At 31.2% G+C, this 27,974-nt stretch overlaps 3 protein-coding genes and 1 pseudogene across 3 annotated transcripts; 2 read left to right on the forward strand and 2 right to left on the reverse strand.

The window, feature by feature from the left end:
- Positions 1 to 3,698: 3,698 nt before the first annotated feature.
- Positions 3,699 to 8,820, forward strand: LOC130807627 (L-ascorbate oxidase). The gene is made up of 5 exons (XM_057672902.1): positions 3,699 to 4,094; positions 4,935 to 5,027; positions 5,136 to 5,348; positions 6,206 to 6,394; positions 7,506 to 8,820. The coding sequence occupies exons 1-5, from the start codon at positions 3,819 to 3,821 to the stop codon at positions 8,475 to 8,477; spliced, it is 1,743 nt and encodes a 580-aa protein (XP_057528885.1). The 5' UTR covers positions 3,699 to 3,818; the 3' UTR covers positions 8,478 to 8,820.
- A 3,241-nt stretch (positions 8,821 to 12,061) lies between these two features.
- Positions 12,062 to 14,142, reverse strand: LOC130808418 (uncharacterized; annotated as a pseudogene).
- Positions 14,143 to 17,435: 3,293 nt separating this feature from the next.
- On the forward strand, positions 17,436 to 21,045 carry LOC130807628 (photosynthetic NDH subunit of lumenal location 4, chloroplastic). Its single transcript, XM_057672903.1, has 5 exons — positions 17,436 to 18,021; positions 18,609 to 18,701; positions 20,238 to 20,298; positions 20,403 to 20,471; positions 20,778 to 21,045. The coding sequence occupies exons 1-5, from the start codon at positions 17,539 to 17,541 to the stop codon at positions 20,864 to 20,866; spliced, it is 795 nt and encodes a 264-aa protein (XP_057528886.1). The 5' UTR covers positions 17,436 to 17,538; the 3' UTR covers positions 20,867 to 21,045.
- Positions 21,046 to 21,669: 624 nt separating this feature from the next.
- On the reverse strand, positions 21,670 to 22,935 carry LOC130807629 (heavy metal-associated isoprenylated plant protein 23). Its single transcript, XM_057672904.1, has 2 exons — positions 22,564 to 22,935; positions 21,670 to 22,211 (listed from the first exon to the last, which is right to left on the reverse strand). Exons 1-2 carry the CDS (start codon positions 22,721 to 22,723, stop codon positions 21,904 to 21,906), a joined length of 468 nt encoding a protein of 155 aa, XP_057528887.1. The 5' UTR covers positions 22,724 to 22,935; the 3' UTR covers positions 21,670 to 21,903.
- Between the last annotated feature and the right edge of the window lie 5,039 nt (positions 22,936 to 27,974).

Raw genomic sequence — 27,974 nt, forward strand, 5'->3', positions numbered from 1 at the left:
GGTTTTGGGTTATGTAACCTATACAATGAAAAACAAAATAAAAATTATTATAAAAAAAACTAAGCCCTAAAACACAATGAAGCTAGAACAACTAAAAATAAGCTTTAAAAGATTATACCTTGAAGAAGAACAAGAACTAAGCCCAAATTTCGTGTGTTTGAGAACTTGAAGAAGACAACAATGGGAGATTTTTCGTGGGTTTTTCGTATGCGAATGTATGAAGACAACAAGAACAAGAACGAAGAACGAAGAAGATGTTCAAGAATGAATGTGAAGAACGATGAAGAAGCAGCAGATACAATGAAGAATGATGAAGAACGAAGACTAATGCATATACAATGAAGCAGAGGGTTTTTCGTGGGCTTTGGAGAATGAATACAACAGTACCTAATGAAGACTAATGTGCATTCATGAAGAATATAGAGGCGCGTAATTTAAGAAAATAAAAAACAAAACACACTTATTTGCTGCGAGCTTAAAGAAACCGCAGCATATACTAATACCTTATGTATCAAAAGAAATTACTTTGTATATCTAGATGAAGAATAGCTAGAATGTGACCTACAATGAAACAAGAAAAACAAAATTAGTATTTGTAACCATTTCTAAAAAAAAAACAGAAAACGAAAAACAAAAACCAAACGAAATACCTTGAAATTTTTCGTGGGTTTTTAAAGCAAATGAAGAAGAAGAAGAAGAATGAAGACAGTGACGAAGAAGCAAATTTTTTGTAAAACATAGTGATGATGAAACAAAGAAGAAGCAAAGAAGAAGATAGTGAAGATAGTGATGAACAGTAGCAAGTTAAAGAAATGCATGAAGACAATAGCAAGATGAAGATGAAGAAGATGAAATTTTGTGGGTTTGAAGAAAAATTGAAGCTTGAAGAAGAAGATGATGATGAAACAGTCGCGTGTTTTTGTGGGTTTATGCAACAATATGTAAGGGTTTATGAAAATGGAACGTTAAAATGCGGGGTTTTTATTTATGAGAGTTGAAACAATTATTTGCTGCGGGCCAATACAAAACTGCAGCATATATGAACTTAATTGCTGCGGGCAACATAAAACCGCAACATATAACCAACTTATTTGTTGCAGGCATCAAGAAACCGCAACATTTAATCTTTATTTTTTTTCCTAATTGTTTTATGCTATTTAATGTTGCGTTTGCTAAAAACCGCAGCAAATGTCACCCAATAGATACGTTTTTTTCCACTAGTGTAACTTTTCTGTATAAGATAGTGACTTTTACGATTAAGTGTTTTTGGCTCAATCGTGACAATAGATTTTTTTTTGTCTTATTGAAATCAAGGGTGTAGAGTTCTTATCCTTCTCATTTTCAACACCCTTTTCATTGGATTCCTCTCTCTCTCTCTCTATTGAAAATGAGAAGGGTAAGAAAGATTTTATATCCTTGATTTCACTAAAATAAAAAAATATATGATCACGATTGAGCCAAAAATACATAATTGTAAAAGCTTCTATGTTACACGGAAAAATATTACGATGATATAAATTTTTAGAATGTTCTTACTTTATAACATAGTATCTTTTTTGTATACAACTAGTCTCTTGAGAAACTGTCTCTTTAGGAGACGTATCTCAAGCTCAACCCATTAAAGGTTAATACCCACTTATCGTATTCTTAATGTCTATTTACATTATTCTTAATGCTTACTTACAATATCCTTAATGCCAGCATTCAATATCTTAAATGTTTACTTATATCATTCTTAGTGCCTACTTGCAATATTCTAAAAAAGATATAATGAGCCGGTCCAATTAGATTTGGTATCTCAAAGAGACCGTCTCTCAATAGATTTTGTGTTTTGTATATATAGTAACAAAACAAAATTAAACAAAAATCCTTTTCATTATTCTTATTTTTAAATTCTTCTTATTTGATCCTATATATATATATATATATATATATATATATATATATATATATATATATATATATATATATATATATATATATATATATATATATATATATATATATATATATATATATATATATATATATTTTGCCATGTGACATATGGGCATATACGTTAGATGCCACTATTGGAGAAAAAAACTTATAAAATACTTTAATTACTTTTGTTTTTTTTTGAAATCACAATTGATAATTCCAGATGAAATACTTTTATGCTCTATATACTTGTCGATTAACAAGGGAAATGTGGGTTATTTTCCATTGCTCTAAATTTTTTAAGATCTAAAAAACTTATTATTATGTGTAATATTGATATTAAATTGAATAAATTTATATATAATTTAAATTTCTTACTATATAATATAAGTTATTAGTATTTTTTTGATAGAATAATTCAAATATCAACAATAATAAGCACATAGAGCATTATTATAGCGTAGGTTGAAAATAAAAGAACATTGTTTTTTATTATAATAGCGTAGGTTGAGGAAAGATGAGGACTTTTCCTAGAAATTGGTACTTATTTTTAACTAAAATAATAAATGATTTTCTAAACTATTGTAAAATCATTGAGAAGTAATTACTTTTGTGTAGTTGCTTGAATTTGTATTTTTTAATAGTGCTCCTTGTTTCTGTTTGATATTCTCGTTTTCATTTTAGACGTACAGTTTTATCTGTTGTTTTCTTTAATAATTTTATTTGTTGTTTCTATAATGAATATTTATATTTATATCATATTTTTTGATATAACTAGCTTTAGTCACTATAATTTCAATATTTTATAATATTATAAGTCTCCACATATTTTCCACTAACTTTATTTTAATAATTTTATAATTCTTATAATTATTAAATATTTTCACTAACTTCTATTTTAATATTTTTCAATTTTCCATATCTTTCACTAACTTTCTTTATCTATATTTTTTAAATATTTATAATTCCCACTTTTATCCACTAAATATTCAGTAAAATAATATCAATACCATATTAATAATTCAACCTTTCTTATTTTTATTGAACAATCATTGTAGAAAAATCAGACATGAACAGATGAAGTTTTTCGCTATAATCTAGAATGAGTATTTGGTAAAAGCGATGGTAGGTAGAGTTGAACGTTATCCTTGATTGGTTGATTGTTTCATTGTTGTCAAAGTCAAAAATTCCATTTCATACTATTATACTACATTTGTTTCTATTCAAATGTTTTATTTACTTTTTTATTTACTTTTTTGCATGTTTAATAATATATTGATTCAATACATTATCATCATCATATTCAGTGTATTTTTTTTATAGAAAACTATGGTCAGGGTTTAAGGAGGGAAGAACGACGATAGCTCATACCCATAGAAGAAAGTGCGGTTAAAGAGTCACTCGGCTCAAGAAAGGTCTTCAAAGAGAGAGAAATCTGCAACTTACAAATAGAATAAATAGAATACATTAATTATGTCAATACTTAATAGCGATAATTATGTATAATTAAAAATATAAAAACTAGATATTAAAAAACTTTATGTTGAGACAAATCAAACAAGATTATAATTAATTATATTTTAATATATTAATTAAGAAAAAAAAATAAAAAATGATTGATGAATTTTAATCCAAAAGCAAAAAACTATAACAACCTACAATTCAGTCAAAGTAAAAAAATTAATCCTAGTAAATCTCAATGCGCGTAAAAATTACATCACATGATACACCTCTCACTCTCTCTATATATATATATATATATATATATATAATGTAATATGTATGTAAAACTTGTATGCATGTTCTGGCAAATCAAATAATTGAGACCAGAACATTATAAATATAATTGTAAGCAGATCTTATCTAACATACTAAGCTAAGTTAGATCGCTATCTACAATGATGGCGAGATCAGATGAATTAAGAAATTTTGTTCTTACAATTATGATTTTGAGTCTAATGTCATTTACAGTGGAGGCCAAAATCCGGCATTATAAATGGGATGTTAAGTATGAGTTTAAGTCTCCAGATTGCTATAAGAAGTTGGTAATCACTATAAATGGAATGTTTCCTGGACCCACTATTATTGCTGAACAAGGTGATACCATTGTTGTTGATGTTACCAACAGCTTGGGAACTGAAAACCTTTCGATCCATTGGCATGGTATTCGCCAGGTTTGTATTAACTACTACTCATATGGGTCGATTTTTTTATTGGTTTTTTTTATCTTTTTTTTTTATTTCTAGGATGAACTTGGATTTGTATCTATGATCAAATTTGCTTCTAATATTTGATTTTTGATTTTTTTAGGAAAAATTACCTACAATAATCCAACCTTTTTATGATTTTCCTACAATAATTCTAATTTTAGGGTAATTGCCTAGAATAAACTTGGGTAACTCGATAACCTGTTATAGTAGGTAATTCACCAAAAAAATAAATTACAAATCAATTTAAAATCAGAGAAAAATTTTGAAATTTTTAACGTTTTTTTCGACATTTTATTTTAATATATTATTTTCTAAAAAAATTAAACTTGCTATAGCAAGTGATTTGGTCACCGGGTTTACTCTAGAAAAATACTCTTCAAAGTTGATATTATTCATAGTTAATCAATAAGTGAGATTATTGTAGAAAAATCATGAATATGTTAGATTATTCAAGGTAATTTTTCCTTTTGTTTAAATGAAATTTTAGGCAATTTCATTTTGTGCAAATTAATATATACAATACAAGTATTAGAACATTATTTCAATGATGATCAATGTCATTTTAACTTTTAGTGATTAATAATAAAAATTAAGGATCCGTGATCACATGCATATAGTTAAGAACACATTCTAATTAGCAAAAGGAGCAAGATACTTGCACCTGTCGTCATACTATTTTTTTTTACCATTTTTTTCAATAGAAAAAAAAATCTTATGCAATTGTGTTGTAAATGTTTAGTTGCTTAATTTTTTGTATATCTTGGGCTAATTAATGACTTTTAATCCCTTGGTAATGACAAACAGATTGGAACACCATGGTATGATGGAACAGAAGGAGTTTCTCAATGTCCAATTGTCCCTGGTGACACTTTCACTTATAAATTTGTCGTTGACAGGGTAAATTCCTACAACACAATGAAATTTTACTTAATAAACTCATATTGGTTTATGGTTTTGAGTTGGCTCATATAAAAATAAATATCATTCGTGTACATGAATGAACAGGCAGGAACATACTTGTACCATGCCCACTATGGGATGCAAAGAGAAGAAGGATTGAATGGGATGATTCTTGTGTCGGTTCCAAGTGGACAATCCGAACCCTTTGCGTATGACTTTGATAGGAGTATGTTGCTTACAGATTGGTACCATAAAAGTGCCCATGAACACGCCACTGGCTTGGCTTCCATCCCCTTTGTTTGGGTCAATGAACCTGAGGTACTACTACTTCCTTCCTTCTCAGCTGCATTATTTTTTAGAAATATAATATTATATCCTACCTCTCAATGTTACGTATAATGAAGCATTCAACATAGGTTTTAAAATCAAAGCACAATCAACGTGTATAATTTTTTACTAATATAATAATTTGTAATTTGTTGTTGTACATACATGGCTTTATTAGTTTTTTAATAACTTTATATCAATATTTATCGTGGAGCTTTATACATGATGATACGTTTAAACTTTTATAAAGTATTTTTTTTGTTAGTTTAGTGGAAAACTAAATTTAACTTTTTTATAACTAAAAGGTCACAAGTTTAAATATTTACCCTTTCTAATTTTATTGCAAATTTATAGTCCAGAATTTTCCTTTCAATATTTTGAGAAATGAGTTAATCAAATTTTATTTGCCTCTAAAATAATCTTACATTTTATGGTTTTTGATTATTTAATTTTATATTAAATTTTTTTCTCCATAAAATTTATATCTAAATTCGTTCTTTAACCTTTATATGTTCTAAAATATTATAGATATAAATACATATCTTAATATATTTTTTATGTAGTATGTCAAGCTTATTTTATATATTGTAGTTAATGATAACAAAAAATATAGTCAAGTGATTTCTTATTTGAATCGTCTAATTGCATACTTTCATAATATTAATTTTTATAATTATTAAATATATATAATTAAATTAATAAATAATCAAAATAACACATTAATTGTATAAAAAGTCAAATATAATAAGTATAATGGATGGGAAGAGGCATAAATATAGAAGTATTATTGTTGGATCGTACTATTTATGACTGAAATGACTGATTAATTTATTGATTTGAATTGGTAGTCACTCCTAATACAAGGAAGAGGTAGGTTTAACTGCTCATTAGTGAATACAACAAGCAGTGAAATTGGGCAATGTAACGTTACAAGCCCTGATTGTTCTCCGTACGTGCTCACTGTCGTTCCTGGGAAAGTGTATCGCTTAAGGATTGCCAGCTTAACGTCGTTGTCCGCACTCAATTTTGAGATTCAGGTAACCATTATTTTATTATAACTACGTTCATTTGCCTTTCGCTTCATTTCAACTTCGTAGTATTCGGTCTTTCTTGGTTGGCTTTACCATAAAGTGTAGAGATAATTATGGAAACAAAGACGTATTGACTTATATTTATGTATGTATGTATATTTTAGATATTTTGTTTGTATTGGCGGATTTAAGTTTTAAATAGGCGAAATTATAAAAGTGATAACGTTAGTATAAATTAAAATTTCAGTAAATTTTAAAATTTATTAAAAATTTTAACATTTCGATCAAATTAATTAATAAAGACCTAACAAAATCAGTTAATTACTCTTTTTTACGATGAAGTTTTATTTTGAACTGGAACATTTTAAGTTATTTTGGTACAATTTTTAAATTTTAGATTGCAATTCAAAATAAATATTATCTAATATATTTTGGTCAATTTTAATATTTATCGAAATTTTCTAAAAATCAAATGGGAACAATTGAGCCATTTTTGTAATAAGCCTCCCTCCACCCCTAGACTTAGTATATTATAATTTCTAGTTGACAAGTAATAGTATAGATATTTTTTAGTGGATAACAAACTAGCTAGTTGAAGAGTAACAGTGACATCTTTCTTTAATATTCGAATAACAAATGAACCTTATTTATTTTATTTTTAGTCATGAGAATGATATACGAATGACAAATGAAACTCATTTTTTTTTATTTTTAATCGTTCTTTTTTAAGACGAGAATGATATGATGTGAAAAGAAATTATTATATTGTTAATTTTATCTGTTTTGAAAATAATACTGAAGTACATAAGATTTGCTGAAATTTAAAATTGAATATCATATATTTGTCAATTATTAAATTTGAACTAAGTTTAAATTTTCAAATAAAATTATTGTTTCTAAACTTAAGATAAATATGAACATTAAATAAATTTCAGATGAAATTTGCAATGCGTATTTAAAATTTTTTAATTTACTCAGATTGAAATTAAGATGTTTCCATTATTATTGTATACTATCATTATACATTTAATTTAAAGTCGATTATTAGGAAAAAATAAAATTAGAGATAAAAATAAAAGCCATAAGTTGACTTTGCTTTATTGTTAATGTGAATCAGGGACATAACATGACGGTTGTTGAAGCTGATGGGCATTATGTTGAGCCATTTGAAGTTAAAAACTTGTTCATTTACTCTGGAGAGACTTACTCTGTCATTGTCAAAACCAATCAAGACCCATCGAAAAACTATTGGATTACAACTAATGTTGTGAGCCGAATGCCCAAAACACCAACGGGCCTAGCAATATTTAATTACAACCCAAACCCACCACTACAAAACCCACCCACTGTCCCAACCAAAGGCCCAATATGGAACAACACTGCACCACGTTTAGCTCAGAGCCTAGCCATCAAAGCCCGGGAGGGGTTCATTGAACCTCCGCCCGCTACCCCGGACCGTTTGATCATGCTGCTTAACACACAGCAGAAGGTAAACGGGTACACAAAATGGGCTATCAACAATGTGTCGTTTACATTTCCAACCACACCTTATTTGATAGCTCTTAAGGAGAATAAACTTAGGAACAAACTACACCGAGTGTTCGATCAACGACCGCCTCCTACCGGCTATGACTGGCAAAACTACAATATTCGTGTCCCGCCACCTAATCTCAATGCCACCACAAGCAATAGTTTATATCGCCTAGACTTTAATACCACTATTGACATAGTGTTGCAAAATGCAAATATGATCAACCCTAATAATAGTGAGACACACCCTTGGCATTTACATGGGCATGATTTTTGGGTGTTAAGTTACGGAGAGGGAAAATTCGACCCATTTAATGACCCAAAGAAGTATAATTTGGTTAATCCAATACTGAAGAATACGGTTCCTCTACATCCATATGGGTGGACGGCTATACGGTTCAAGTCGGATAATCCGGGTGTTTGGTTATTCCATTGTCATCTTGATTCTCATTTTTCAATGGGTATGGGGATTGTTTTTGAAGAAGGAATTGAAAGAGTTGGTAAATTGCCTACTTCCATTATGGGTTGTGGACTCTCAAAGGGCCTTATTACTCCATAGTTACTTACATTTGTTTCAATTATGCTTCTGTAAAGGAAAGCGAGAATGCTTTTGGTCACGGTTGCGGTAATGGTGGTTGTTAACAATACTGTTAACAATACTACTACACCTTAGCACAATATCACAATTCAGCTGCTTTGCTACCACAAGATTTTGTTACATGTTTACCACATTAAGTACACTATTAGCTTCTTTTTTGATGTATCTTTTTCTTCCTGTATATAAAGGGTTGTATTATATTCATTATTTTTCAACATTACTCTTCTGTTTTGTAGTAACAACAAATGATAATGAAAAGCAACAGCCTTCTTATTAGAGCTGGTTCTCATCCTGCTCCTTCAAATCTGATTTCCTTTTCTGATTCTTGTTTCTGTTCTAAATTCGTTCATCACATTTTTTTAACACGTTTACCTTTTTTTTTTTTTTTTTTTTTTTTTTTTTTTTTTTTTTTTGCTGTTTCTTACTCTTTTGTATCCTAAAATGGCTAACATTCATTATACTACTTCTTCTGAGGTAGAATAGATCACATGGCTTGTGAGTTTGCTCTTCTGTTTGTGATTACAGAAAATAATTTTGAAAGCAACAACCTTTAAATTTTAGACTTGATCTTTACTTTGCCGAATCAGTTATTAAGAAATTATCATTAACGAAATGAATATTGCGGTCAATAGTAAAGATGAGTCACGAAACAATTATTGCGGTTAATATAGATGATTTTCGTTCAATGCGGTCTATATTGCGATCATATTAAACTCAAAAATATTTATAATAAGGTGACAATATGTTGATGGAACCTTGTATTTGCACTATATGGCAAGGGTCTCTATAGTAAAATCTGATCCGATGGAGAACCTCAAAGGATATAAAATGGGCTCATGCCATTCACCACTTTAATGCTTCTACTTGCTTCACAAAATGTTATGGCTTCAATAGTAAAATGGAATTAGTCATTTGATTCTGTTTCAGTAAGTTTAGGGAGTTAGTTAACTTAACTTAAATAGGTTATTGGTTACATATAACCAAAATGTATCATGTATTTGTTTAAGAAATAATAAAGTTAACCATCAAAACCCAAAAATTCTCTTGCTTTATGTTTTTCATGGTATCAGAGTTAATTGTGAATTTGAGTAGCCGATAAAACCCACCTTCTTAGTGCTCGTCGCATCTATATGATAGATAAAACATACCAAAAAAATGAAAAAGATCAAAAATTACTCTTATCAAAGACCTAGATCAAAAATATTGCAACCTAAACGGTATAAAACCAACAAATTGGTTCTAGTCTCTAAAAGGAAACCCAAATCTAAATTGAATCAAGTAACCAAACTTCAACACAAAATGGCCAAATCAAATGAAAATCATAGAAATTTTGAGTTCACCAAATGGTTTAACATGGTGGACTTGTCTATTGATGGAAGGATAAGACTCAGACTCATCATTTCCTCAAATCACAAGCAATCATCAAAAAACACAAGATGCCAAAAGAACAAATTAAATAGATCTTTTTATGGTGAATATTATGCCCATGAGTCATAAATTAGATATTAACACTAGATACCAGGAAAAATCATGTAAAAGAGAGAGAAATTAGAAAAGGTGAGGAAGATAAAGACAAATGTAACTAGAAATGGCGAAAAGGAAAACTAAAATCTAAACCTAATTTTTAATTACTTTTTTAAATATCCACAAAAAGTCCAACTATCTTTCCAAAATTTGAATAAAATAAGATGTTTTAACAACTTAATTTCAAAAATCAGCTTTGTGAACACTTAATTTCCAAAATAAGCGTCCGTACATCCAAATCTAACCTTAGAGTAAGTCGCTGTTACTAACAGCGACTTTAAAAAAAAAAAATTTTAATTCACTGTTAGTAACAGCGACTTAATGCGTTTTAAGTAAACAGTTCTCAGTTACTTCCTCATTCCAACCTACGAGATTAAGGAGTTGACCAGTTAACCTTAAAGTCGCTGTTACTAACAGCGACTTAAGAAATTACTGGTCAACTCCCTAAGTCGCTGTTAGTAACAGCGACTTATGGCTTTTATTATTTTTTTTTTTTTGTCTTTCGCTGTTAGTAACAACGATTTACTCCAAGGCTAGGTTTGGATGTACAGACGCTTATTTTGGGAATTAAGTTTTCACGAAGCTTATTTTTAAAATTAAATTGTTAAATAATCTTATTTTATTCAATTTTCCTATCTTTCTTTGTTGGTCCAATCTACAAATCCTCATGTTATGTTTTTGGCCAAACTAAAAAATCAGCCTAACACTCAATTGTTCATAGGGATTTGCTTGTACTACTAATTGCAACCAATGGATATTTGATAATGGTTCAATCAGTACTATGTCTTATGACGTGAAAGTCATAGACAATTATGAACCTACTAATGTGGACAGTGAAGGAATTCTCTATATTGCATCTAAAATTCACTAAAAATTTGTCTTGTGATTTCTAATTTGTCTCGTAAACTTTTATCCATTAGTCATTCATATACGGAACTAAATTGCAATATTCAATTATTTACTGGTGGGTGTATTATTTAGGTTGCTCAGACAGGGAGAATATTGGAAGTGGTACAGAAAGGAATGTAATTTACCATGTTGATAAGGTGACTCTAAAAGGTCATGTAGTGCTTGCTTATAGATTTAACATACAACAATTATGGATGTGGTAACGATGTTCAATAATCTTAATGATGACGTTAACTTTAAACATATAATCGAAAATGCTTTGTCTTGTACTTTGGAGAGGGTCGATAAAGATGTGTCGTATGTGAATGGTTTGAAGTTTGAAACAGTTGATGAGGGTTGCTTGATCGAGGCAACAAGCAGCAAGGAAGTCTGATGGTCGCTCAATCAAACGTGGGCTGCTCGACCGGTCAAGCGGGTGTGAGTAGGTCGAGCAAATGGTGCAGAACAAGTCAGTAGCTTTATTAGAGGCTCGCTTGACCGAACGAGGTAGTGGCTTAATCAAGCGGTAGTCGAGTAGACTACATAGGATTCTGTTTTGGTAAGAATTTTTTGTGTAGTCATTGAATAAGTGCATTAGTTCCTTGTTTAATGTAATGTTTATTGTGATGTTTATTACTATGGTTAATTATCATAGTTAACTGGGGTGTTACAAGTGTATATGGTGATTTATGAGGGAATTCTAAGAGTGATGAATACCTTGCCTATAAATAGGATTCATCACTTATGGAAACAAGCACCACAAACACACATATTTAGAGTAGTCTAGTGTATTATTAGAAATTTAAGAGTGTTTTTACTTTGTTCTAGTATTTTGTGATCTTGAGAGATTTGTTCTCAAGATAAGGGATGTTTATTACATTATAATTGTTGAATTTCAATCTAATAAAACTACATTTGAGGGGGGAGGTATCTAAGATACCCATAAACACTTATGTTCATATTTTACTTTAATTCTCATATTGTTTTTTTTTGTTGGATCTCTTTGAGACTTTCATTTCAACATCTTTTCTTAGGATATCTAAAACATCTCTTTTCCTCTCTTAAAACATCTAAAATATCTCTAGAGTGTGAAACTTATGTGTTTGCCAAGTGTCATAAACACTCTTATCTACCTAGCTTATCTCAATCTAACAAATTGTTTATTCTTTTTCAAAAAGATGAATAAGAAATATTATGGCTTTTTGACAAATGAGTGAGAGAGAATAGCGAAGAACTGAACGAAGGCTGAAGAAAAAATGGAAGGCTATTTTAATCAGAAAGAAGATGAAGGGGTGGGTAAATCTAAGGTTTTAATTGGGAAAGAACATGGATGATTGTTCAAGAGATAATGTTATATGTTTAATACATAGAGGTGAGTGGGGGTTATATATCCAAATAAAGGGGAAGGGTTGAGTAGTTTAGAGATGCATATTCCAAATGGGGAGTAAGATTTTTAAAACGGAGTGAGTACTTATGTTTACTTTTAAAGATTAGGTAGGTTAATGTAGTTGAGTTATAAAAGCATCCTTACTTATGACCCAAAAAAAGGTCATTTTACTATTTCACAATTTTTCTCTCTCTTAAAATTTCATCTTTTAACCTAATTTTATTAACAATGACCTCTTTTAAAAGGTCATCATCCTCTCTTTCTTACTTTTTTTCTACCCCACCATAATTTCTCTCCCTTAATTTATCTAACATTTATCTTTTTTTTTTATAATATTATTTTTATGTACAAAGTTAATATAATTTTTTATTTGATTAAAATACATCTACTATTTTATAATTAAAAAAAATTATTCTTTTAATAAAAATAATATTTTTTAATAAATATAAATATAAATATAATTTTTAATAAATATTTTTTAATATTTAAGAAAAATTCGTTAACTTCAAATAAATATTACAATGCACATACATAAAATAAATACACAAATTAAAAAACTAAAATTTTAAATAATACATTAATTGCGGTTCTCTCCAAACTTTTGCTAGATATTTTCAACCAAGTCATCTTTTGAGGATAAATGTGTTGTCGATCTTCAACATCATCCTTATTTGCCAAGTATCGATTGATATCAATAATTCTATCTGTGTAATACTCAAAGTCATCATTTAATCCACTTGTACCTTCTGATTGACCTTTTGGGCGATCTCCCATGAACTCTCTACCATCAACATAGTGTGTATATGTATCTCTTTCATCTTCCACTATCATATTATGCATAATTATACAAGAGGTAATTATATCAGAGAGCCGTTCTTTATCCCAAGCAAGTGAAGGCTTTCTAATTATTGCAAATCGAGCTTGCAACACCCCAAATGCTCGCTCCACATCCTTTCTTGCTGCTTCTTGATGTTGGGCAGATAACCTTGCTTTTGCTATTTGTGGTTCAGTAATAGACTGAATAAAAGTAGCCCATTTAGGATAAATGCCATCAGTGAGATAGTAAGCCATGCCGTATTGATTTCCATTCACCGTGAAATTGACAGGTGGTGCCCTTCCTTCAAACAAATCAACTAAAAGAGGTGATCGATATAGCACGTTGAGATCATTTTATGAACCTGGCATCCCAAAAAAGGCATGCCATATCCATAGGTCATGATCGGCGACAGCTTTAAGAATTAATGTTGCAACACCAGCTCCGCCTTAATATTGCCCTTTCCATGCTACTGGGCAATTCTTCCACTCCCAATGCATGCAATCAACACTACCAATCATGCCAAGGAATCCTCATTCTTCACTAAAGGCTAATAATCTCGTCAAATCTTGTGGTGTTGGTTTTCTCAAATAATGTTGCCCAAATTGGTTGATTATTCCCTTTGTGAAATGAGTGAGTGCTTTTCGTGCTGTGCTTTCGCTAATTCGGAGGTACTCATCAACTTGATCAGCAGCCACCTCGTATGCTAGCATACGAAGAGCTACAGTACACTTTTGCAAAGCACTTAAAACTTTTCTACTAGTTGCATCAATGTTGGTAGTGAACCATGGATCGTTGTTGGAGACAGCTTCCATTATCCGTAAAAATACATGTTTCCTCATCCTAAACCTACGTCGGAACAATCGAGAAGAATATGTAGGATTTTCAGCAAAATAATCATTAAATAGTTGGGAATGACCTTTTGAATGGTCTCTTTGAATTCGACATTTTTTTTTGTTCTCACCCTTGGTTGTAGTGTTGAAACAATGGGAGGAATTGCGTATTGAAAGGCATAATCAACCATATTATGTATTAGTTCATTCTCTTCGTCAGAAGATGAAGAACTTGAAGTGGATGAGGCAAAATTGAACTTAGAAAAGCTCATTTTGAAGTTATACATCCAATTGAATTTGGATGTGCACATATATAATATTATGCATGCCAAAAGTTGATGGAAAGGAAAAGACTAATGCATGCCAAAAAGGTGATGGAAATGAGAAGACTAATGCATGCCAAAAGGTGATGGAAAGGAAAAGACTAATGCATGCTAAAAGGTGATAGAAATGAGAAGACTAATGCATGAAAACCTTACATAATTAAAACATCTTTTTAAGACATTACATAGTCAAAACATCATTTTTAAACATTACATAATTAAACTATCATTAAAAACAATACATAATTAAAACATAATTAAGACATTACATAATTAAAATATCTACTGACGATTGTAATTCTGAAGGTATTGTCCAAGTTGAACCATCATATCAGCTTCCCATGGCTGAATAGTTTCCTTTTTGCTTAATGATTCATAGATCTCCCAATTCATTCGATATTCTTCCAGTTGAAGTTGTTTTTGTTTTCGGGCTTCTTTTTGTTTTTGAAGTTCTCTGTTCTCTTTCATTATTTCTGAATTAAGTCGAAGACTTTCTCCAAATGCACTCAAAGCTTGAATTGATTGATCTGCAACCATTTTCCCAGTCATGCGAGCCTTAGCCTTCTTCACACCCTCGGGGCGAGTGGATGATCCTTCTTGAGGTTCACTTGTTGGTGTTTCATAATCTTCTTCCGTCCTTGATCTTTTCCCACTACTTTTACTACTAACATCACCAGTTGGTTGTTAATCCAATTGTTTTTTTTTATTAGTTTTTACCACTTGCTTCCACTTGTTGTACTTTCTTAAAATTTTCCATTGCTCAATCAAGTTAAAGTTACCGTGTTTTTTTTGATGGATTAAATGCGCTTCTTTAAGCACATCTTCGTCTGTCGTGCCACTCTTCTTCCTCCTAAGAGCCTCATCATAACTTCCAGACCACTTCAAACATGCTGGAGCAACTCTACCCCAACGACATTTAAGCATGTCGGCGGTTCTTCGTGGGATCAGATGGGGTCGTTCCATCCTCGCTGCTTCATAAGCTTCCTTAACTTTCTGCCACTTCACTCATATCTTTTGGTTGGTGCTCACAATTGGATCTGTACTTGTGTTCATGACTGAACATATAAGAGCAATATCTTCAATCAAATCTCAACTTTTCTTTGAAGGTATAGGGGCTTCATCATTATTATTAGGTAGCTGTTGAGATGGTTGAACCAATTGAGTAAAGCTCGGTGGTGAACCAAATTGTGAAACTAGATCTTGAAATGATGGTTGGGTGTAAAGACTAGCATCAACATGATGAACAAAATTTCCTCCATCTTCACCATATTGATCATCTTGATCATTTCCTTCATCATCATCATCATCATCATCATCATACTCTATCTCATTTTCGTCTAAACTTTCACCCCTTATTGGAGTTGAATAGATATCAATATTAGAGTTGACATTGTGAGATTGATGATGGTGGTGAAACATAGTTTGAGAATTTTGGGTATTTTGAGGAACATAATAAGATAAATTTGGGATATTTTTAGGAATATAGTAAGAAGAATTTGGAGTATTTTGAGAAAATGGAGGATTGAACGGAGGATTTTGATACTGAATTTGAGCACTTTGATTGTTAGAAGATTTTTTTCTTGGTTTTTTTACATGGATTTCTTCCATAATTTGGGTTATTTGAATCTATATTTTTTTTTTTTGGGATTTTTGAAATGATTAATTTGGTATTTTTTTGACAAAAAAAAGTAGGAAAATAAGAACAAAATATGTAAAAATAAAATTATGTCAAAAAAATCAATATGGGTCTCATTTTATAGATCTCAAAAAAATATGACTGTTGGTATAATTTTTTTAAAAAAAAATTATTTAAATACAAAAATAGCCGTTAAAGGCAAAAAACGGGTATTTTTTCGCTGCCCAATGACCAAACGACACGTGGAAAGGGATGTAGGGGCTGTTAGTTTCTTGTTCTTTTGGCCAATGGATGCGTGACACGTGGCAGAAATGTTGAAAAAAAATTGGTGACCATTCTATTTGACGGGTCACACGATGACTCTTTTTTCCAATCTTTTGCTAACCCACCTCAATTAAGATTACCAATAAGAGTAAATTTACTCTAATTTGGTCATGTGATCTAAAATTAGATCACAATTACTCATGCTCTAAGATAACTATAGTTAAGTAACATAACTTCTGAGATTCATAAGGTTAAAATGGTAAAAAAAAAAAAAAAAAAAAAAAAAAAAAAAAAAAAAAAAAAAAAAAAGAACGGGAAAGATAGTGAACTACTTTAAAATAGAAATGGGAAGATGTTAGTAGAAGATAGCTAGGGCGTGTTTACCACCAATATATATCAAAATCTAATCATTTTGGTTTATTTATAAATAGCAAATAGTACTAATTAAAATAAGATATTTGGTTCATAAGAATTAAAGCTATTACTATATACAAAATTTGTTAATCTCAATAATATATATGGATGTTAAAAGGTAAAAAAAAAAAAAGAAGTATTCAATAAATTACAAACATTTGCTTTCCATTAATATAATAATCAAGATATTTTCAAAATAAATATAAAAATCTTCAATATCATAGTCCATACTCCATAGATATATTCCCACTGCTCCTTATTGAAATTCTCATAAGGAATGTTCACGGGAATTAAAAAAATAAAATCTTTTTAAATAGTGGATATATTATTTTATTGAATAATACATTTGATGGAAGAAAAGTGAGACCATAAACATTAAGAAAGAATTAAAATAAAGTTAAAAATTATGGCGACCATAACTAATAAAAAATTATTTTTATAAAGTTAATGAGAAACATGCGTGTACCACAAGAAATATAAAATGTTAAAATGAAGTTAGTAGAAGATATATGTAGACCATAAATATTATTAAAATATTAAAATGAGATTGAATAAGATTATTTTTATCCAAAATTTGTAATATAAATAGAAAGATTCATTATATGAACAACAAATGGAACACGTCAAAATGTCAAATGAGAACTTTTTAAAAAAAAGCAAAGGGAGTATATATGAAAATATAATATGAATTTGTTTATTTATAAGAAATTAATTGTAATGATTAAATTAAAATATTTCATACATTTTCAACTAGTAGTTAACTAGCTTTAAAGCAAAATAAACGAGATATTTAAAGACAAAAATTTGGCAAAATAAGTTATTTAGAAGACTATGCTTTATTCTAAAGTGCTTGAATCAAGCAATTAAAGCTATCATAAATGAAGAAAGACTATGTGTGCAAGTAGTAGAGCTAAAATTTGAATAATTGTCTATTACCATATGTTTTGGATAAGAAATGTGAGCAAGAAACCCCTTTTACCTCCCACCAAAAAAAAAATAAGACCAACACCACCCAAAACAGAGATATCAGGAACCAAAATGGCAGTATGTGCAACTGCAGCAACATCAACATTATCAGCCATAGCCATTGCCAATACAAATTCAAGCTTTTCCAGAAAACCAATCTCTTCAAAATGGAACCCAATCAATCATTATCCTTCTACTAAATTGAGAGATACAAGTAATGTAATTACAGCATCCATAACAGAAAAGAAAAAAACAGTAGAAATGGGATTAATAGGATTAATGGCAGCTTCATCATTGTTATTTGGGTTTCCATCAGAAGCAGATGCAACCAGAATTGAATACTATGCTACTACTGCTGAACCTTCTTGTCAACTTAATGTAGTTAGCTCTGGTTTAGCTTACTGTGATCTTGTTGTTGGGTCTGGCGTTCCGGCGCCTTACAACACCCTTATCAATGTACATACACATACCATCTTCTTATCCTATTAGAGTATACTACATAACATATCTTGGCCTTGACCATTAGCTTAAGCTTTTGGTTGAGTTGGTTCATTGACATGATATCAGTAGCCATCGTGATAAGAGGTCCCATGTTCGAAAATCTACCACCTCTTCAATTCAAGTGGAAAATTTTGCATTAGGTATGAGAAGAGCCTGTGCTGCATCTGCACTTCTAGTTCAAAGGGCTCTCGTGTGAGGAGGTGTGTTAGAGTATATAATATATCCTTGGAGCTCAACCATCAACTTAACCTTTTGGTTAAGTTGGATCCTTGAGAAATCTATCTTGATTTAGTTTGTGCTTTTATCATCATTGTCATGTGTTTGGATGGTTTAATTTCATATTTATGAATTAAAGATAATATGCTCATTTTATAAGTGATTGGAGGCCTTCCTTCCATCGCCAAATGGTTTTGGAATGGTATCTTATAGGCTTATAAAGTGTGTACCTCGTGTTTTTCTAATAATATACTTGCAATTACAATAACTTTCAGCCTAATTTAACACTAAATTCTGAAATTTTGTTGTGTTTTACTGGATTTTAGGTGCACTATACTGCAAGGTTTGCTAATGAGATTATCTTTGATAGCAGTTATAAACGGGGTAGACCTCTAACTATGCGGGTTGGTGTAGGCAAAGTATGTTGTATCTTCCCTTTCTTCTACTAATTTTATTACATGTGTCTTATTCAATTATATTTGCACACTTGTCAATAGATGAATTCAATTCTTAATATTTTTAATTATGCATGAAAAGTTGAGATTGAAATAATTTATTTTAAGTCGAATCAAATAAGATCTCACTAGACAATATTTGAATTAATAGATTAAGAATAAGATACAAATTAAGGTGATGGATTAATACAACATTCTATTACCTAATACCATTACGTGGTCCCACTTAGGGTTTGGTTCGAAAGAGTTAGATGTACGCAATGTTTTCCTTGTTAATGATAAAACTTAGAAAGTGGTTATTCTCGATTTACCCTTGTTAAGCAAACGTTATTCACAACTTCACACAAACAAGTGTACGTGATTTAATGATTCATTTTATTTTAGTCTATTGTTATTAGACCTATGCAATGGGCTGGATCCTTATTGGGGCCCCTGATCCGACCCTTCATAATAAGGGTTGTATACGGGATGGGTTATAAAAGGGTTGGGCTAAAAACTAAGCTTTTAAAAATATAAAAGAAAAGAGTTGAATGAGTTTTAAAAGGGCTGTGTCAAATGGGCTATACCAATTAAATTAAAAAAAATAAACGCAAACATTCATTTCATCAACAATTGAAAATTGTATTCCATCAGAATCTCTAAACTATTCTAACTCTTTATCTATTTCCCCAAACTCTCTCATCATTTTAAGACTTATGAACCCTAAAAATTCCCTCAATATTATAAACCCTAAAATATTTTCCCAAATCAAAAACCTGCAATTAATTTTTCAATCATATGATTATCTCTTCGATCTACATCAATAAGAAATCTAGCTTCCTTCTGATGTCGGTCTTAATGGGTCTACTATTGTTCTCATCATGATTAATTTGTTATTCATTTGTAAACAATTGTTTCTGATTTTTATTTGGGATTTGATGATGAAGAGGATCATGATTATTGATTGTGTTTTTGGGTTGATTTGATGATAGATTGATTATGATTATTACTTGAAAATTTATATCTGTTGGCATGGTTGTAGGAGGTGAGAAATGAAGGGGAGGAAATGGAAGTAGGAGAGAAGATGAATTATATTGAATAAAATAATTATATAAAATAAAGTCAAGAAACATTTGAGGAATCATCAAAAAAATCAGTGATTATGAATTATGAAATGTAAATATAACTTTGTCCAAGAAATTTTGTAGATATAAGAAAATAGGTTGGGGGCGGGTTTGATGAGCCCAAACCATTTAAAGCCCACTTTTAATTTGGTAAAGCTCGACCCAATCCGGCCCATTTCTAATAGAACCTAGCCCGGCGAATATCCTGCCTGTTGCACAGGCCTAATTGTAATCCAAGAGTTGCCTAGTGCCAAAAAAAAATAGGACACATGTGTTGAATAGAAGGAAGTATCAAAGAAGGATAGTGTTGAGCAAATTAGCCAAAATTTGAACAAAAAAGAGCAAAGTTTTTGCTGCTGAATGTTGTCAATGTCTAATTTTATATTTCAAATATCAGGTTATTAAAGGATTGGATCAAGGGATTTTTGGTGGTGAAGGTGTACCTCCTATGCAAGTTGGTATGCTAGCTTCAAACAACTACATCTCTTCTTTACTTTGTGCTTTGTAGTGCTTCCACATTGTGTTTAATTCACTGCATTCAAACTGTGGTATTTGTATACAGGTGGAAAACGGAAGCTTCGAATTCCTCCTGAGTTAGCTTACGGACCAGAACCGGCTGGTTGCTTTTCAGGTATAATTATGGGACTTCAAGTATTGAGCTAAGATGTACTTCTGAAACAAAATGCATTTTCCAGATTGCCAAAACAATTGTTTAGTTTAGCTATTAAATTAGGCTGTACTTATTGTGAATGTCAACATATTATCGGGAATACACGATACACAAGCTCCATAAGCCTAGAATATACCATCCTAAATCTATGTCTATAGGACGAATGGTTCCAATGACTTATAAAATGTGCATAGTATCTTTAATTCATCGATATGTGATAAATCATCCCAACATTAGCCGTAATTGATGAGCTGATTACTGGTGCAGGTGATTGCAACATACCAGCCAATGAAACCCTGCTATATGACATCAATTTTGTGGGTCTGTACTCTGGAAACAGACCGCTTGGAAAATAGATCAAAGCGAACATAATCTTGCTCGATGATTGTAATGATCATGTGTTCTTAAATGTTAGCAATGCAAGAAAACTGCCCCCCGGGTTGTATTGTTTTGCCCACCTCTGAGATAGGGATAACTCCTTATATACTTGAATCATGATACTACTGTAAATTTAAGCAACCAGAAATTTCGTAGATTCTACAAGTCTTTAAGTAGTCTTTTAAACCAAGGGAGGTTCTGAGCATATTCAACATGTTTGACCACACAAGGCCCCGAAATATTGAGGGTGTCAAATTGAATTACGTAGTATATGTTAAGTGTTTAATAATACAAAGTTGCTTGAAAAATATCATTTTTAAAATTGCACCTCCGCCCCAATTTTAAACGGAACTACAGCCGACAGTAACAACTCAACAATTGTTACTTAAAACAGCTGCTTCCACTACTCTTAGCAAATGCTTAGAAAAACATTCATATTCGACACACAACTAATATAGTAAATAACATATCTTGGAACTACAACCATTAGATTAAGCATCTGGTTGAAATGATGCTTTAATTTCGTATTAGAAGCTCATGTCGTCCCAAGATATGTTATACACTCTATCAATGACACGATGAGGATTCTGGACTTCATTTTGTTTTGCTTCAATTAGGATGAAGCGATAAGGGCAAATCTTCTTTTATCTGCACCAGAGTTAAGGTGAGTGTCAGCCTGTTGAGAGCCAGAATCTTATTTCACGATTTGGAAAACTCTAGGTGTGAACCATTTAACGACATTGGATTAAAGAAATGTTATACAAGACATCAATAGGTACATTTAAATTGATCAATAAAAGAATAAAGTCTGAAGTAAATTTAAATTTGATTGTCACTCTGAAGGAAGCTATATGATAAGATTACATTGCCTCTGTGAAAATATAAGTGTATATATTTGTGATCAAAATTAGTCAACAAAATTTACTATACATAGCCAAAATTCTATAACAAACTAAGGAAACAAGATAAACTAAATAAAGTTGAAAGAAAAAAAGGGGAAAATAAAAATAGAAATTTACATGATAGAACAAGCATTAGGGTTATCATCACTAAACATTGAAACAAAAGGGTCTTGATCGAATCGAGTAACAGTAGCAGTTTTTGGGTTTTCAACGAATTCCACCTTCCTTACATGACCAGGAGGAGCTTTCTTGTCATAAGCAGCTGTAGCATAAGGCTGAGCTACCAAATTGTAAGGCACATAAGGCCATATTTCTGCCTTCTTTCCTGTTGATTTAGCCTTCTTCAGCACCTTATGTGCCTCTACATACCCTGTAACTGTTACCTTCTGCTGCTTCCTGTTTATCTCCACCGACTTAACCCCTGCAAAACATGGCCGTTAATTAGTTTGTGCAATTCGTTCTATAGCACTTGTCCCCATTTTCAAAGGCCACATATATCCAATTTTTTGTACTTTTTTTTAAATTGTTCCCAGCAGGGCAAGCGCATATATACTATTTTGCACGAGTTTTAGTATTTCCAAAATTCGTGAAACAATAAGAAACGAGTTAATAACCACGAATAGTCTAAGTTTTTCGAAATTTTTCTTTCGTCATGGGCACATATCCTTCGATAAAACTCCTTCGTTATTATGTAGCATATCTAGGATCAGCTACACGAACCAATAGTAACCATATAAAACAACAATCAAAGAAAAAGTTCTATAAAAACTTACCAGAAAGTGAAGATAAAGCTTTCTTAACCTTGAGCTCACATCCATCACAGTCCATTCTGACTTTAAGCTCAACAGTTTGAAATTGCTTCCTCTTCTTCTTATGCCCATGTCCTCCTCCCATTATTTCAGATAAATACTCCAATGTACCTCCAACTCCCATATTTCTAAATTTTTTGGGTAATAACAATATGTATGTATAATGTGATTTAATCTGCTATGTATAAGTGATGTATTTTCTCCCAAGTCACAAGTTTATGTTGTTGATGTTAGGATGCTAATGATGATATATAAATAGAGGGTGGCAGGTGAGTTTTTATACCTGAAATGACAAGGCTCAGACTTTGAAGGAAACTTCTGTCTAACAAACTTGATTCCTTTCTTTGCTGTGTAGGAATCCCAGCTTCATAACAAAATACTATTATACTACTACTATGAAATGAAATGTGTCCCTTTTCAATGGGTCACAGATTTATAGTTGTTTGGTTTCAAATTATAATGAAGTATAGTAAAATTAATATTTCACTAAATTATATGTATTTTTTTATTTATATGAAGTTGCGTATAATGTTTGCATTGTTACCGAGAGTAATTGAATATAACCTTTTTATTTTGTGTTAAAAATGATTGTGTACATTCGATCCTTTTATACCGCACCCTAAAGGAGAGTCACCTTGTTGCATTGAGGCATTGATTAAATATTCAAATGGTGTTATTATTATATACTATTACCGGTATAAACTCTACTTAGCCACTTTTGAAATAAAGAAGGTTTGATCTTTTATTTTCTTTCCCTTTTTCCTACAATACACAAGAAGCTTTAGCTTTTATAATTTCTTCTTTTTTCAATTGCTTTTCTTAAATGGCTTTCTTAATTACGTGAGCGGTTTTAAAGTTCAAACTCATAAATGTCAAAAAAATACACTAAGTAAAGTAACTTGGGATTTTAAAAACAAAATTCATCGTACCAACGCCTACACTTTTATTTATAATCCTAATTGTACACACTTATTTTTTTTTTTTAACTTTTAGTTTACTTTAGTCAAACAATTTAGTAATCTTTATTAGATTAGTAATACTTGTATTAATTAATATTACAAATTCTTAAGAGTGGAGAGACTAGTAGATTCTTTATTTCTCATCTCTTGTCATAGGCTACATATTATGCTAGCGCACGTTCAGTCAGGAAGTCGGACTTTTCAAGTGATTCATTTAACTTTAAATTTACTATGAGTAACTACTTCTACTTGAAATCTAATGCACGAGTCACTCGTCTTAGGGCTTGAATTCCATATGCCTATTAAGTAGAAAATAAATTTGACAAATTCTTAGTGATATACTTGTTCAGATAAATAACCTAAAAATCTTGTAAGTGATTATTATATCTAGAAAATTTTAGAGAGTTGCCTGGCGTACCTATTGTTAACTTAGACGAACATGTTATAAGCCTCTTTGCAAGTAAATAAAATGTAATTGTATGTTAGTTATTTATCGACATTACTGAATATTTTTATGAATTGGCCCTTGGGTCTAATTGTGTTTTGACGTGAGAGAGTATCCTAGTGTGTAAGTTAGTGATCCAACATTAAGTGTCCTAAAAAATTAAGTTAAGTGTGTGAATTCTTTAAAATTGTACGTGATTGTTCCTCTTGTAATATATTGTCGTGTATATAGTAATAAAATTTTATTTTATCTAATACACCATGTGTGAGCTATTTTTCTCAACAATACTATATTTGTTCTTTACAAAGTTGCAATCAAAAAATAAAATACCAGACAAATTTAATATGCTTTAATAAATATCGTCTTAGTTTTTACATACATCATTCAGTCAATAAAATCAATATATAGTTGCTACATCATTCTAAGAACCTATAAATATAACTAAAACAAAAAAAAGTTAACGTCATCTTCTTTAAAAGTGTTTGTTTATCGCTTAGTAATTAATGATTTAAGTTAAATAGGTCAATTATACGTGCGTTGGATAATTTTTTAAAATTACAAACAATTAATAAAGCATGCAATGTTATCAAAAAGCTCTTTTATACTTTTAAAGTCTTTTTTTAAAAATTATCCTCACACGGATACTAATTTAATAAAACTAAAAATCACATTCTTAAATTACGCTTTTTTCTTTGAAATATCCTTAAAAAAATAATCCAACTACTCCAAAAGAAATTTTAAAAGATTCCGTTTAAAGCTTAATTAAGAAACGTAGTAGGATGTTTCTAAAGATTAATTACATATATAAAAAAAAGATGATGTTGGACAGTTGGTGGACGATACAGATCACAAAGTAATGTAAGATGTGATGAATGTTACGAACATAAACGTTATCAAGTAGTCACGTTACAATACTAGACTAGATGGACGGCTAGGAACATCTTTATGACCAAAGGGTTACACGTGGTGAGCATTCAACGGTCAAGATGGTAAGACCATCAGGAGCTGGCTTTTTACTGGTTTCCTTCATCTCTAGGTTGTCTGCTTATCAATTGATCAAACTGGTGGGACCTTTCAGTCAGTTAATTTGTTTCATAACTAATTTCTTAAGAGTTAAGATAGGGTTGTACTAAATCTCTTCATCTTGAATATCATTACAAAACCAACAAAAAAACATAAAGACGAACAATAAGTAATTACAACGGTTACTAGGTATTTATAATAGTTGGTTGAAATTTAGTAGGGGTATTATCAGCAGAAAAAAACAAATATTAAATTATTTAGAAATAATCGATAATAATGATTATTTATGATAAATGGGCAATATGTGAAATCAATCAAGATAATTTTTTCTACAAATCAATCTAATTTAAAACACAAAACTGAAAATTATACAAGAAAATAAATTAAAAATTAAATTTAAAATTAAACACAATCAATGAAATTAAATATATCAAATTAAAAGAAATTATACAAAAATTAAATTAAATTAATATGAATTGTAAAATTGAAAAAATGAGTAAATGGTACGCTACGTGTACGACCATATCACAACAATAACCACGTGTATAAGCATTTTAACAAGTGACCTAATAAAAGTCTCCTAGATAAATACTAACTTTAAAGTTCATCACAAAGAACACAATACTTAGTTGGAACTATTAAATTGTTCAGCTGGTCTTCTGAAACACTGTCTCTCTGAAAGACGCTTTTTAGGTCCAACCCATTAAAATTTAATATCTACTCTTACCCTAATAGTAAGAGAGACATATTAAAACCCTTACCCCTATTTTTCTGCTTCTAGCATGGTATCAAAGCCGTGATTCCCATGCATAACCCACCATTGTCTTCATTGCTCATCATCAACTCATAGCACCACCGGTTGGTAAGCATGGAATTGATCCATAATGGTTGATGACAAGATTTCAGACGATGACTCCTCGTCCCATAATGCATAAATTGATTTCTCTTCGCCGCACTACTTTGGTCCAGAAGATCAACCAAACAACTTGATTACTCATGTCACCCCTAATAACGATAGTTATGTGACTTGGGCTAGGGCAATGACTTCATCTCTCAAGGTCTGGCAAAATTTTTAGCTCTGTTGATGAATCCATTAATAAACCCACCGATAAAAAAAAGTTTCTTGATTGGGAAGTCGTACATTCAATGATTGTATCCTTGTTATTGCGGAGCATCGACCCAAGACTTGTAAGTACCATTCCTTTCCATGATAATGTAAGAAATTTATGGCTTTATCTTGAAGGCAGGTTCTTTATTACCAATGGACCACACATTTTAGGTCAGCAATTTCTAATTGTAAACAAGACATAACAATGACAATTGATGAGTGTTGTAATAAATTGATAGGATTGTATAAGTAATGTAACTCAATTGAAACCTTTACCGATTTATGAATGCAAAAAGTGTGAATGTAACATTGCACTGAAGTTCTCTTGTGATGGGGATTAAGAAATTTTTCACCTATTTTTGATTGGTTTTGATGATGATAAGTAGTCGACGGGAAGGTCCAATAGACTGTCACCACAACCTAAGTCTGATCTAAATAGTGCTTATCAAACCCTTGTTCAAGATGAGCGCTCTCATGCCATTGCTAGGGGAAAGGAAGTGCAGGAGAATGCTCGTGCATTTCATTTGCAAGCTGATCATGGACATGGTAGAGTTGATGAAGTGGACAAGTCTAATTTTTTTCCCATTGTAAGCAAAAAGGACATAAAGTGACTACTTGCTTTAAAATCCTTAGATATCTTGAGTACTGGTTCCTTTTGTGTAGGCTATTTGTTTTGTTTCAATACAGTTTTTGTTACATATACATTCCTTTTCTTTGGTTTATGCCCTCATTCAAGGAAAACATGCGTTTGTTCGTGGTTTTGCAAGTTTTTCACCTTTTTCGAGCAAATCAGTGCTAGGGATGATGATCCCGAAACCCTCGGAGATTTTTAGGAAGAATGGAGAAAAATTGAGGATAGGAGCTAAGATCCAAGGCAACACTTGGAGAAAAAGAGCAAAATGAAGACCAACCCAAGCAAGGAAGAAGCATCATTTAAGGAAAGAGTCCAATAAATAGATCATGAAAGATGAAACATCAAGTTATTGGTGGATCTCTTGGAGGATACGAAAATTTTGATTTGTTAGCTTTGAATTGACTGGTCAAATGTCAAACTTGGAGTTGTAACGATGAAGTTATGATATTTTCAAAATGGCAACAATTGATCAACATGAGCTTCAGGGACAATAAGTTGAACGATCGATTGTTCCACAAGGAACGACCGCACGTTCCTCAGAATCTACTCGTGCTAGCAGCAGCATCCAAGCAGCAACCAAGACGCATTAGTAGGGATTCAATCCTACAACCTAGAAACATACAGCATGAGAGACCAAACGAACTAAGCTATCTAATCTTGATGGTGCATCTCTTCGCGGGCTTCCTATAAGTTGTGGCCCAATTTTAACGAATAAACCTTTAAGGAATCAATTTTCGAGAACATAAGAGCAATTTGAGAGCTCTAGCATTTTTAGTTTTTCTTTCTCATTTACCCTTTTTACTCTTAATGGCCTTTAAGGATGTTAAGGTCGTGCGAGACTACTTTGAATGTAAGGGTATTCGTCCGGAGTTGTGGCCACAAGTTAAGGTGAGTAAGAAAAGAAATAGAACTGATGAAGTTGGTGGCAGTAACAAGGGAAAGGGCAATAAGAATAACATGAGTAATGAAAAAAATTATTTGCCTCTAGCTTGCTACACATTGTCCAAGGCAGAGAAGCGGGCATTTTGTGAGTCTTTGTATGGAATTAAAGTTCCGTTTGGGTAATCATCCAACATAAAGAGATTTGTGAGCCTAAATGGTGAGTTGAAGCTGGGAAGCATGAAATATCACGATTTCCATGTAGTAATGCAAGTGTTCTTACCAATTGCAATTCGTGGAATACTGCCAAAACATGTGAGATATGCT

Source organism: Amaranthus tricolor, chromosome 3 (genome assembly GCF_026212465.1).
Source record: "Amaranthus tricolor cultivar Red isolate AtriRed21 chromosome 3, ASM2621246v1, whole genome shotgun sequence".
Taxonomy (NCBI): Eukaryota; Viridiplantae; Streptophyta; class Magnoliopsida; order Caryophyllales; family Amaranthaceae; genus Amaranthus; species Amaranthus tricolor.

What these genes read in the sequence shown, in the direction of transcription:
- LOC130807627 (XM_057672902.1), top strand. Translation starts at nt 3,819, where the DNA reads ATGATGGCGAGATCAGATGAATTAAGAAATTTTGTTCTTACAATTATG. An exon ending in TTTGGGTCAATGAACCTGAG is followed by an intron (nt 5,349 to 6,205) that starts GTACTACTACTT and finishes TTGAATTGGTAG; the next exon opens with TCACTCCTAATACAAGGAAG. An exon ending in CACTCAATTTTGAGATTCAG is followed by an intron (nt 6,395 to 7,505) that starts GTAACCATTATT and finishes AATGTGAATCAG; the next exon opens with GGACATAACATGACGGTTGT.
- LOC130807628 (XM_057672903.1), top strand. Translation starts at nt 17,539, where the DNA reads ATGTTTTGGATAAGAAATGTGAGCAAGAAACCCCTTTTACCTCCCACC. An exon ending in TGCGGGTTGGTGTAGGCAAA is followed by an intron (nt 18,702 to 20,237) that starts GTATGTTGTATC and finishes TTCAAATATCAG; the next exon opens with GTTATTAAAGGATTGGATCA. An exon ending in ACCGGCTGGTTGCTTTTCAG is followed by an intron (nt 20,472 to 20,777) that starts GTATAATTATGG and finishes TTACTGGTGCAG; the next exon opens with GTGATTGCAACATACCAGCC.
- LOC130807629 (XM_057672904.1), bottom strand. Translation starts at nt 22,723, where the DNA reads ATGGGAGTTGGAGGTACATTGGAGTATTTATCTGAAATAATGGGAGGA. An exon ending in AGCTTTATCTTCACTTTCTG is followed by an intron (nt 22,212 to 22,563) that starts GTAAGTTTTTAT and finishes CATGTTTTGCAG; the next exon opens with GGGTTAAGTCGGTGGAGATA.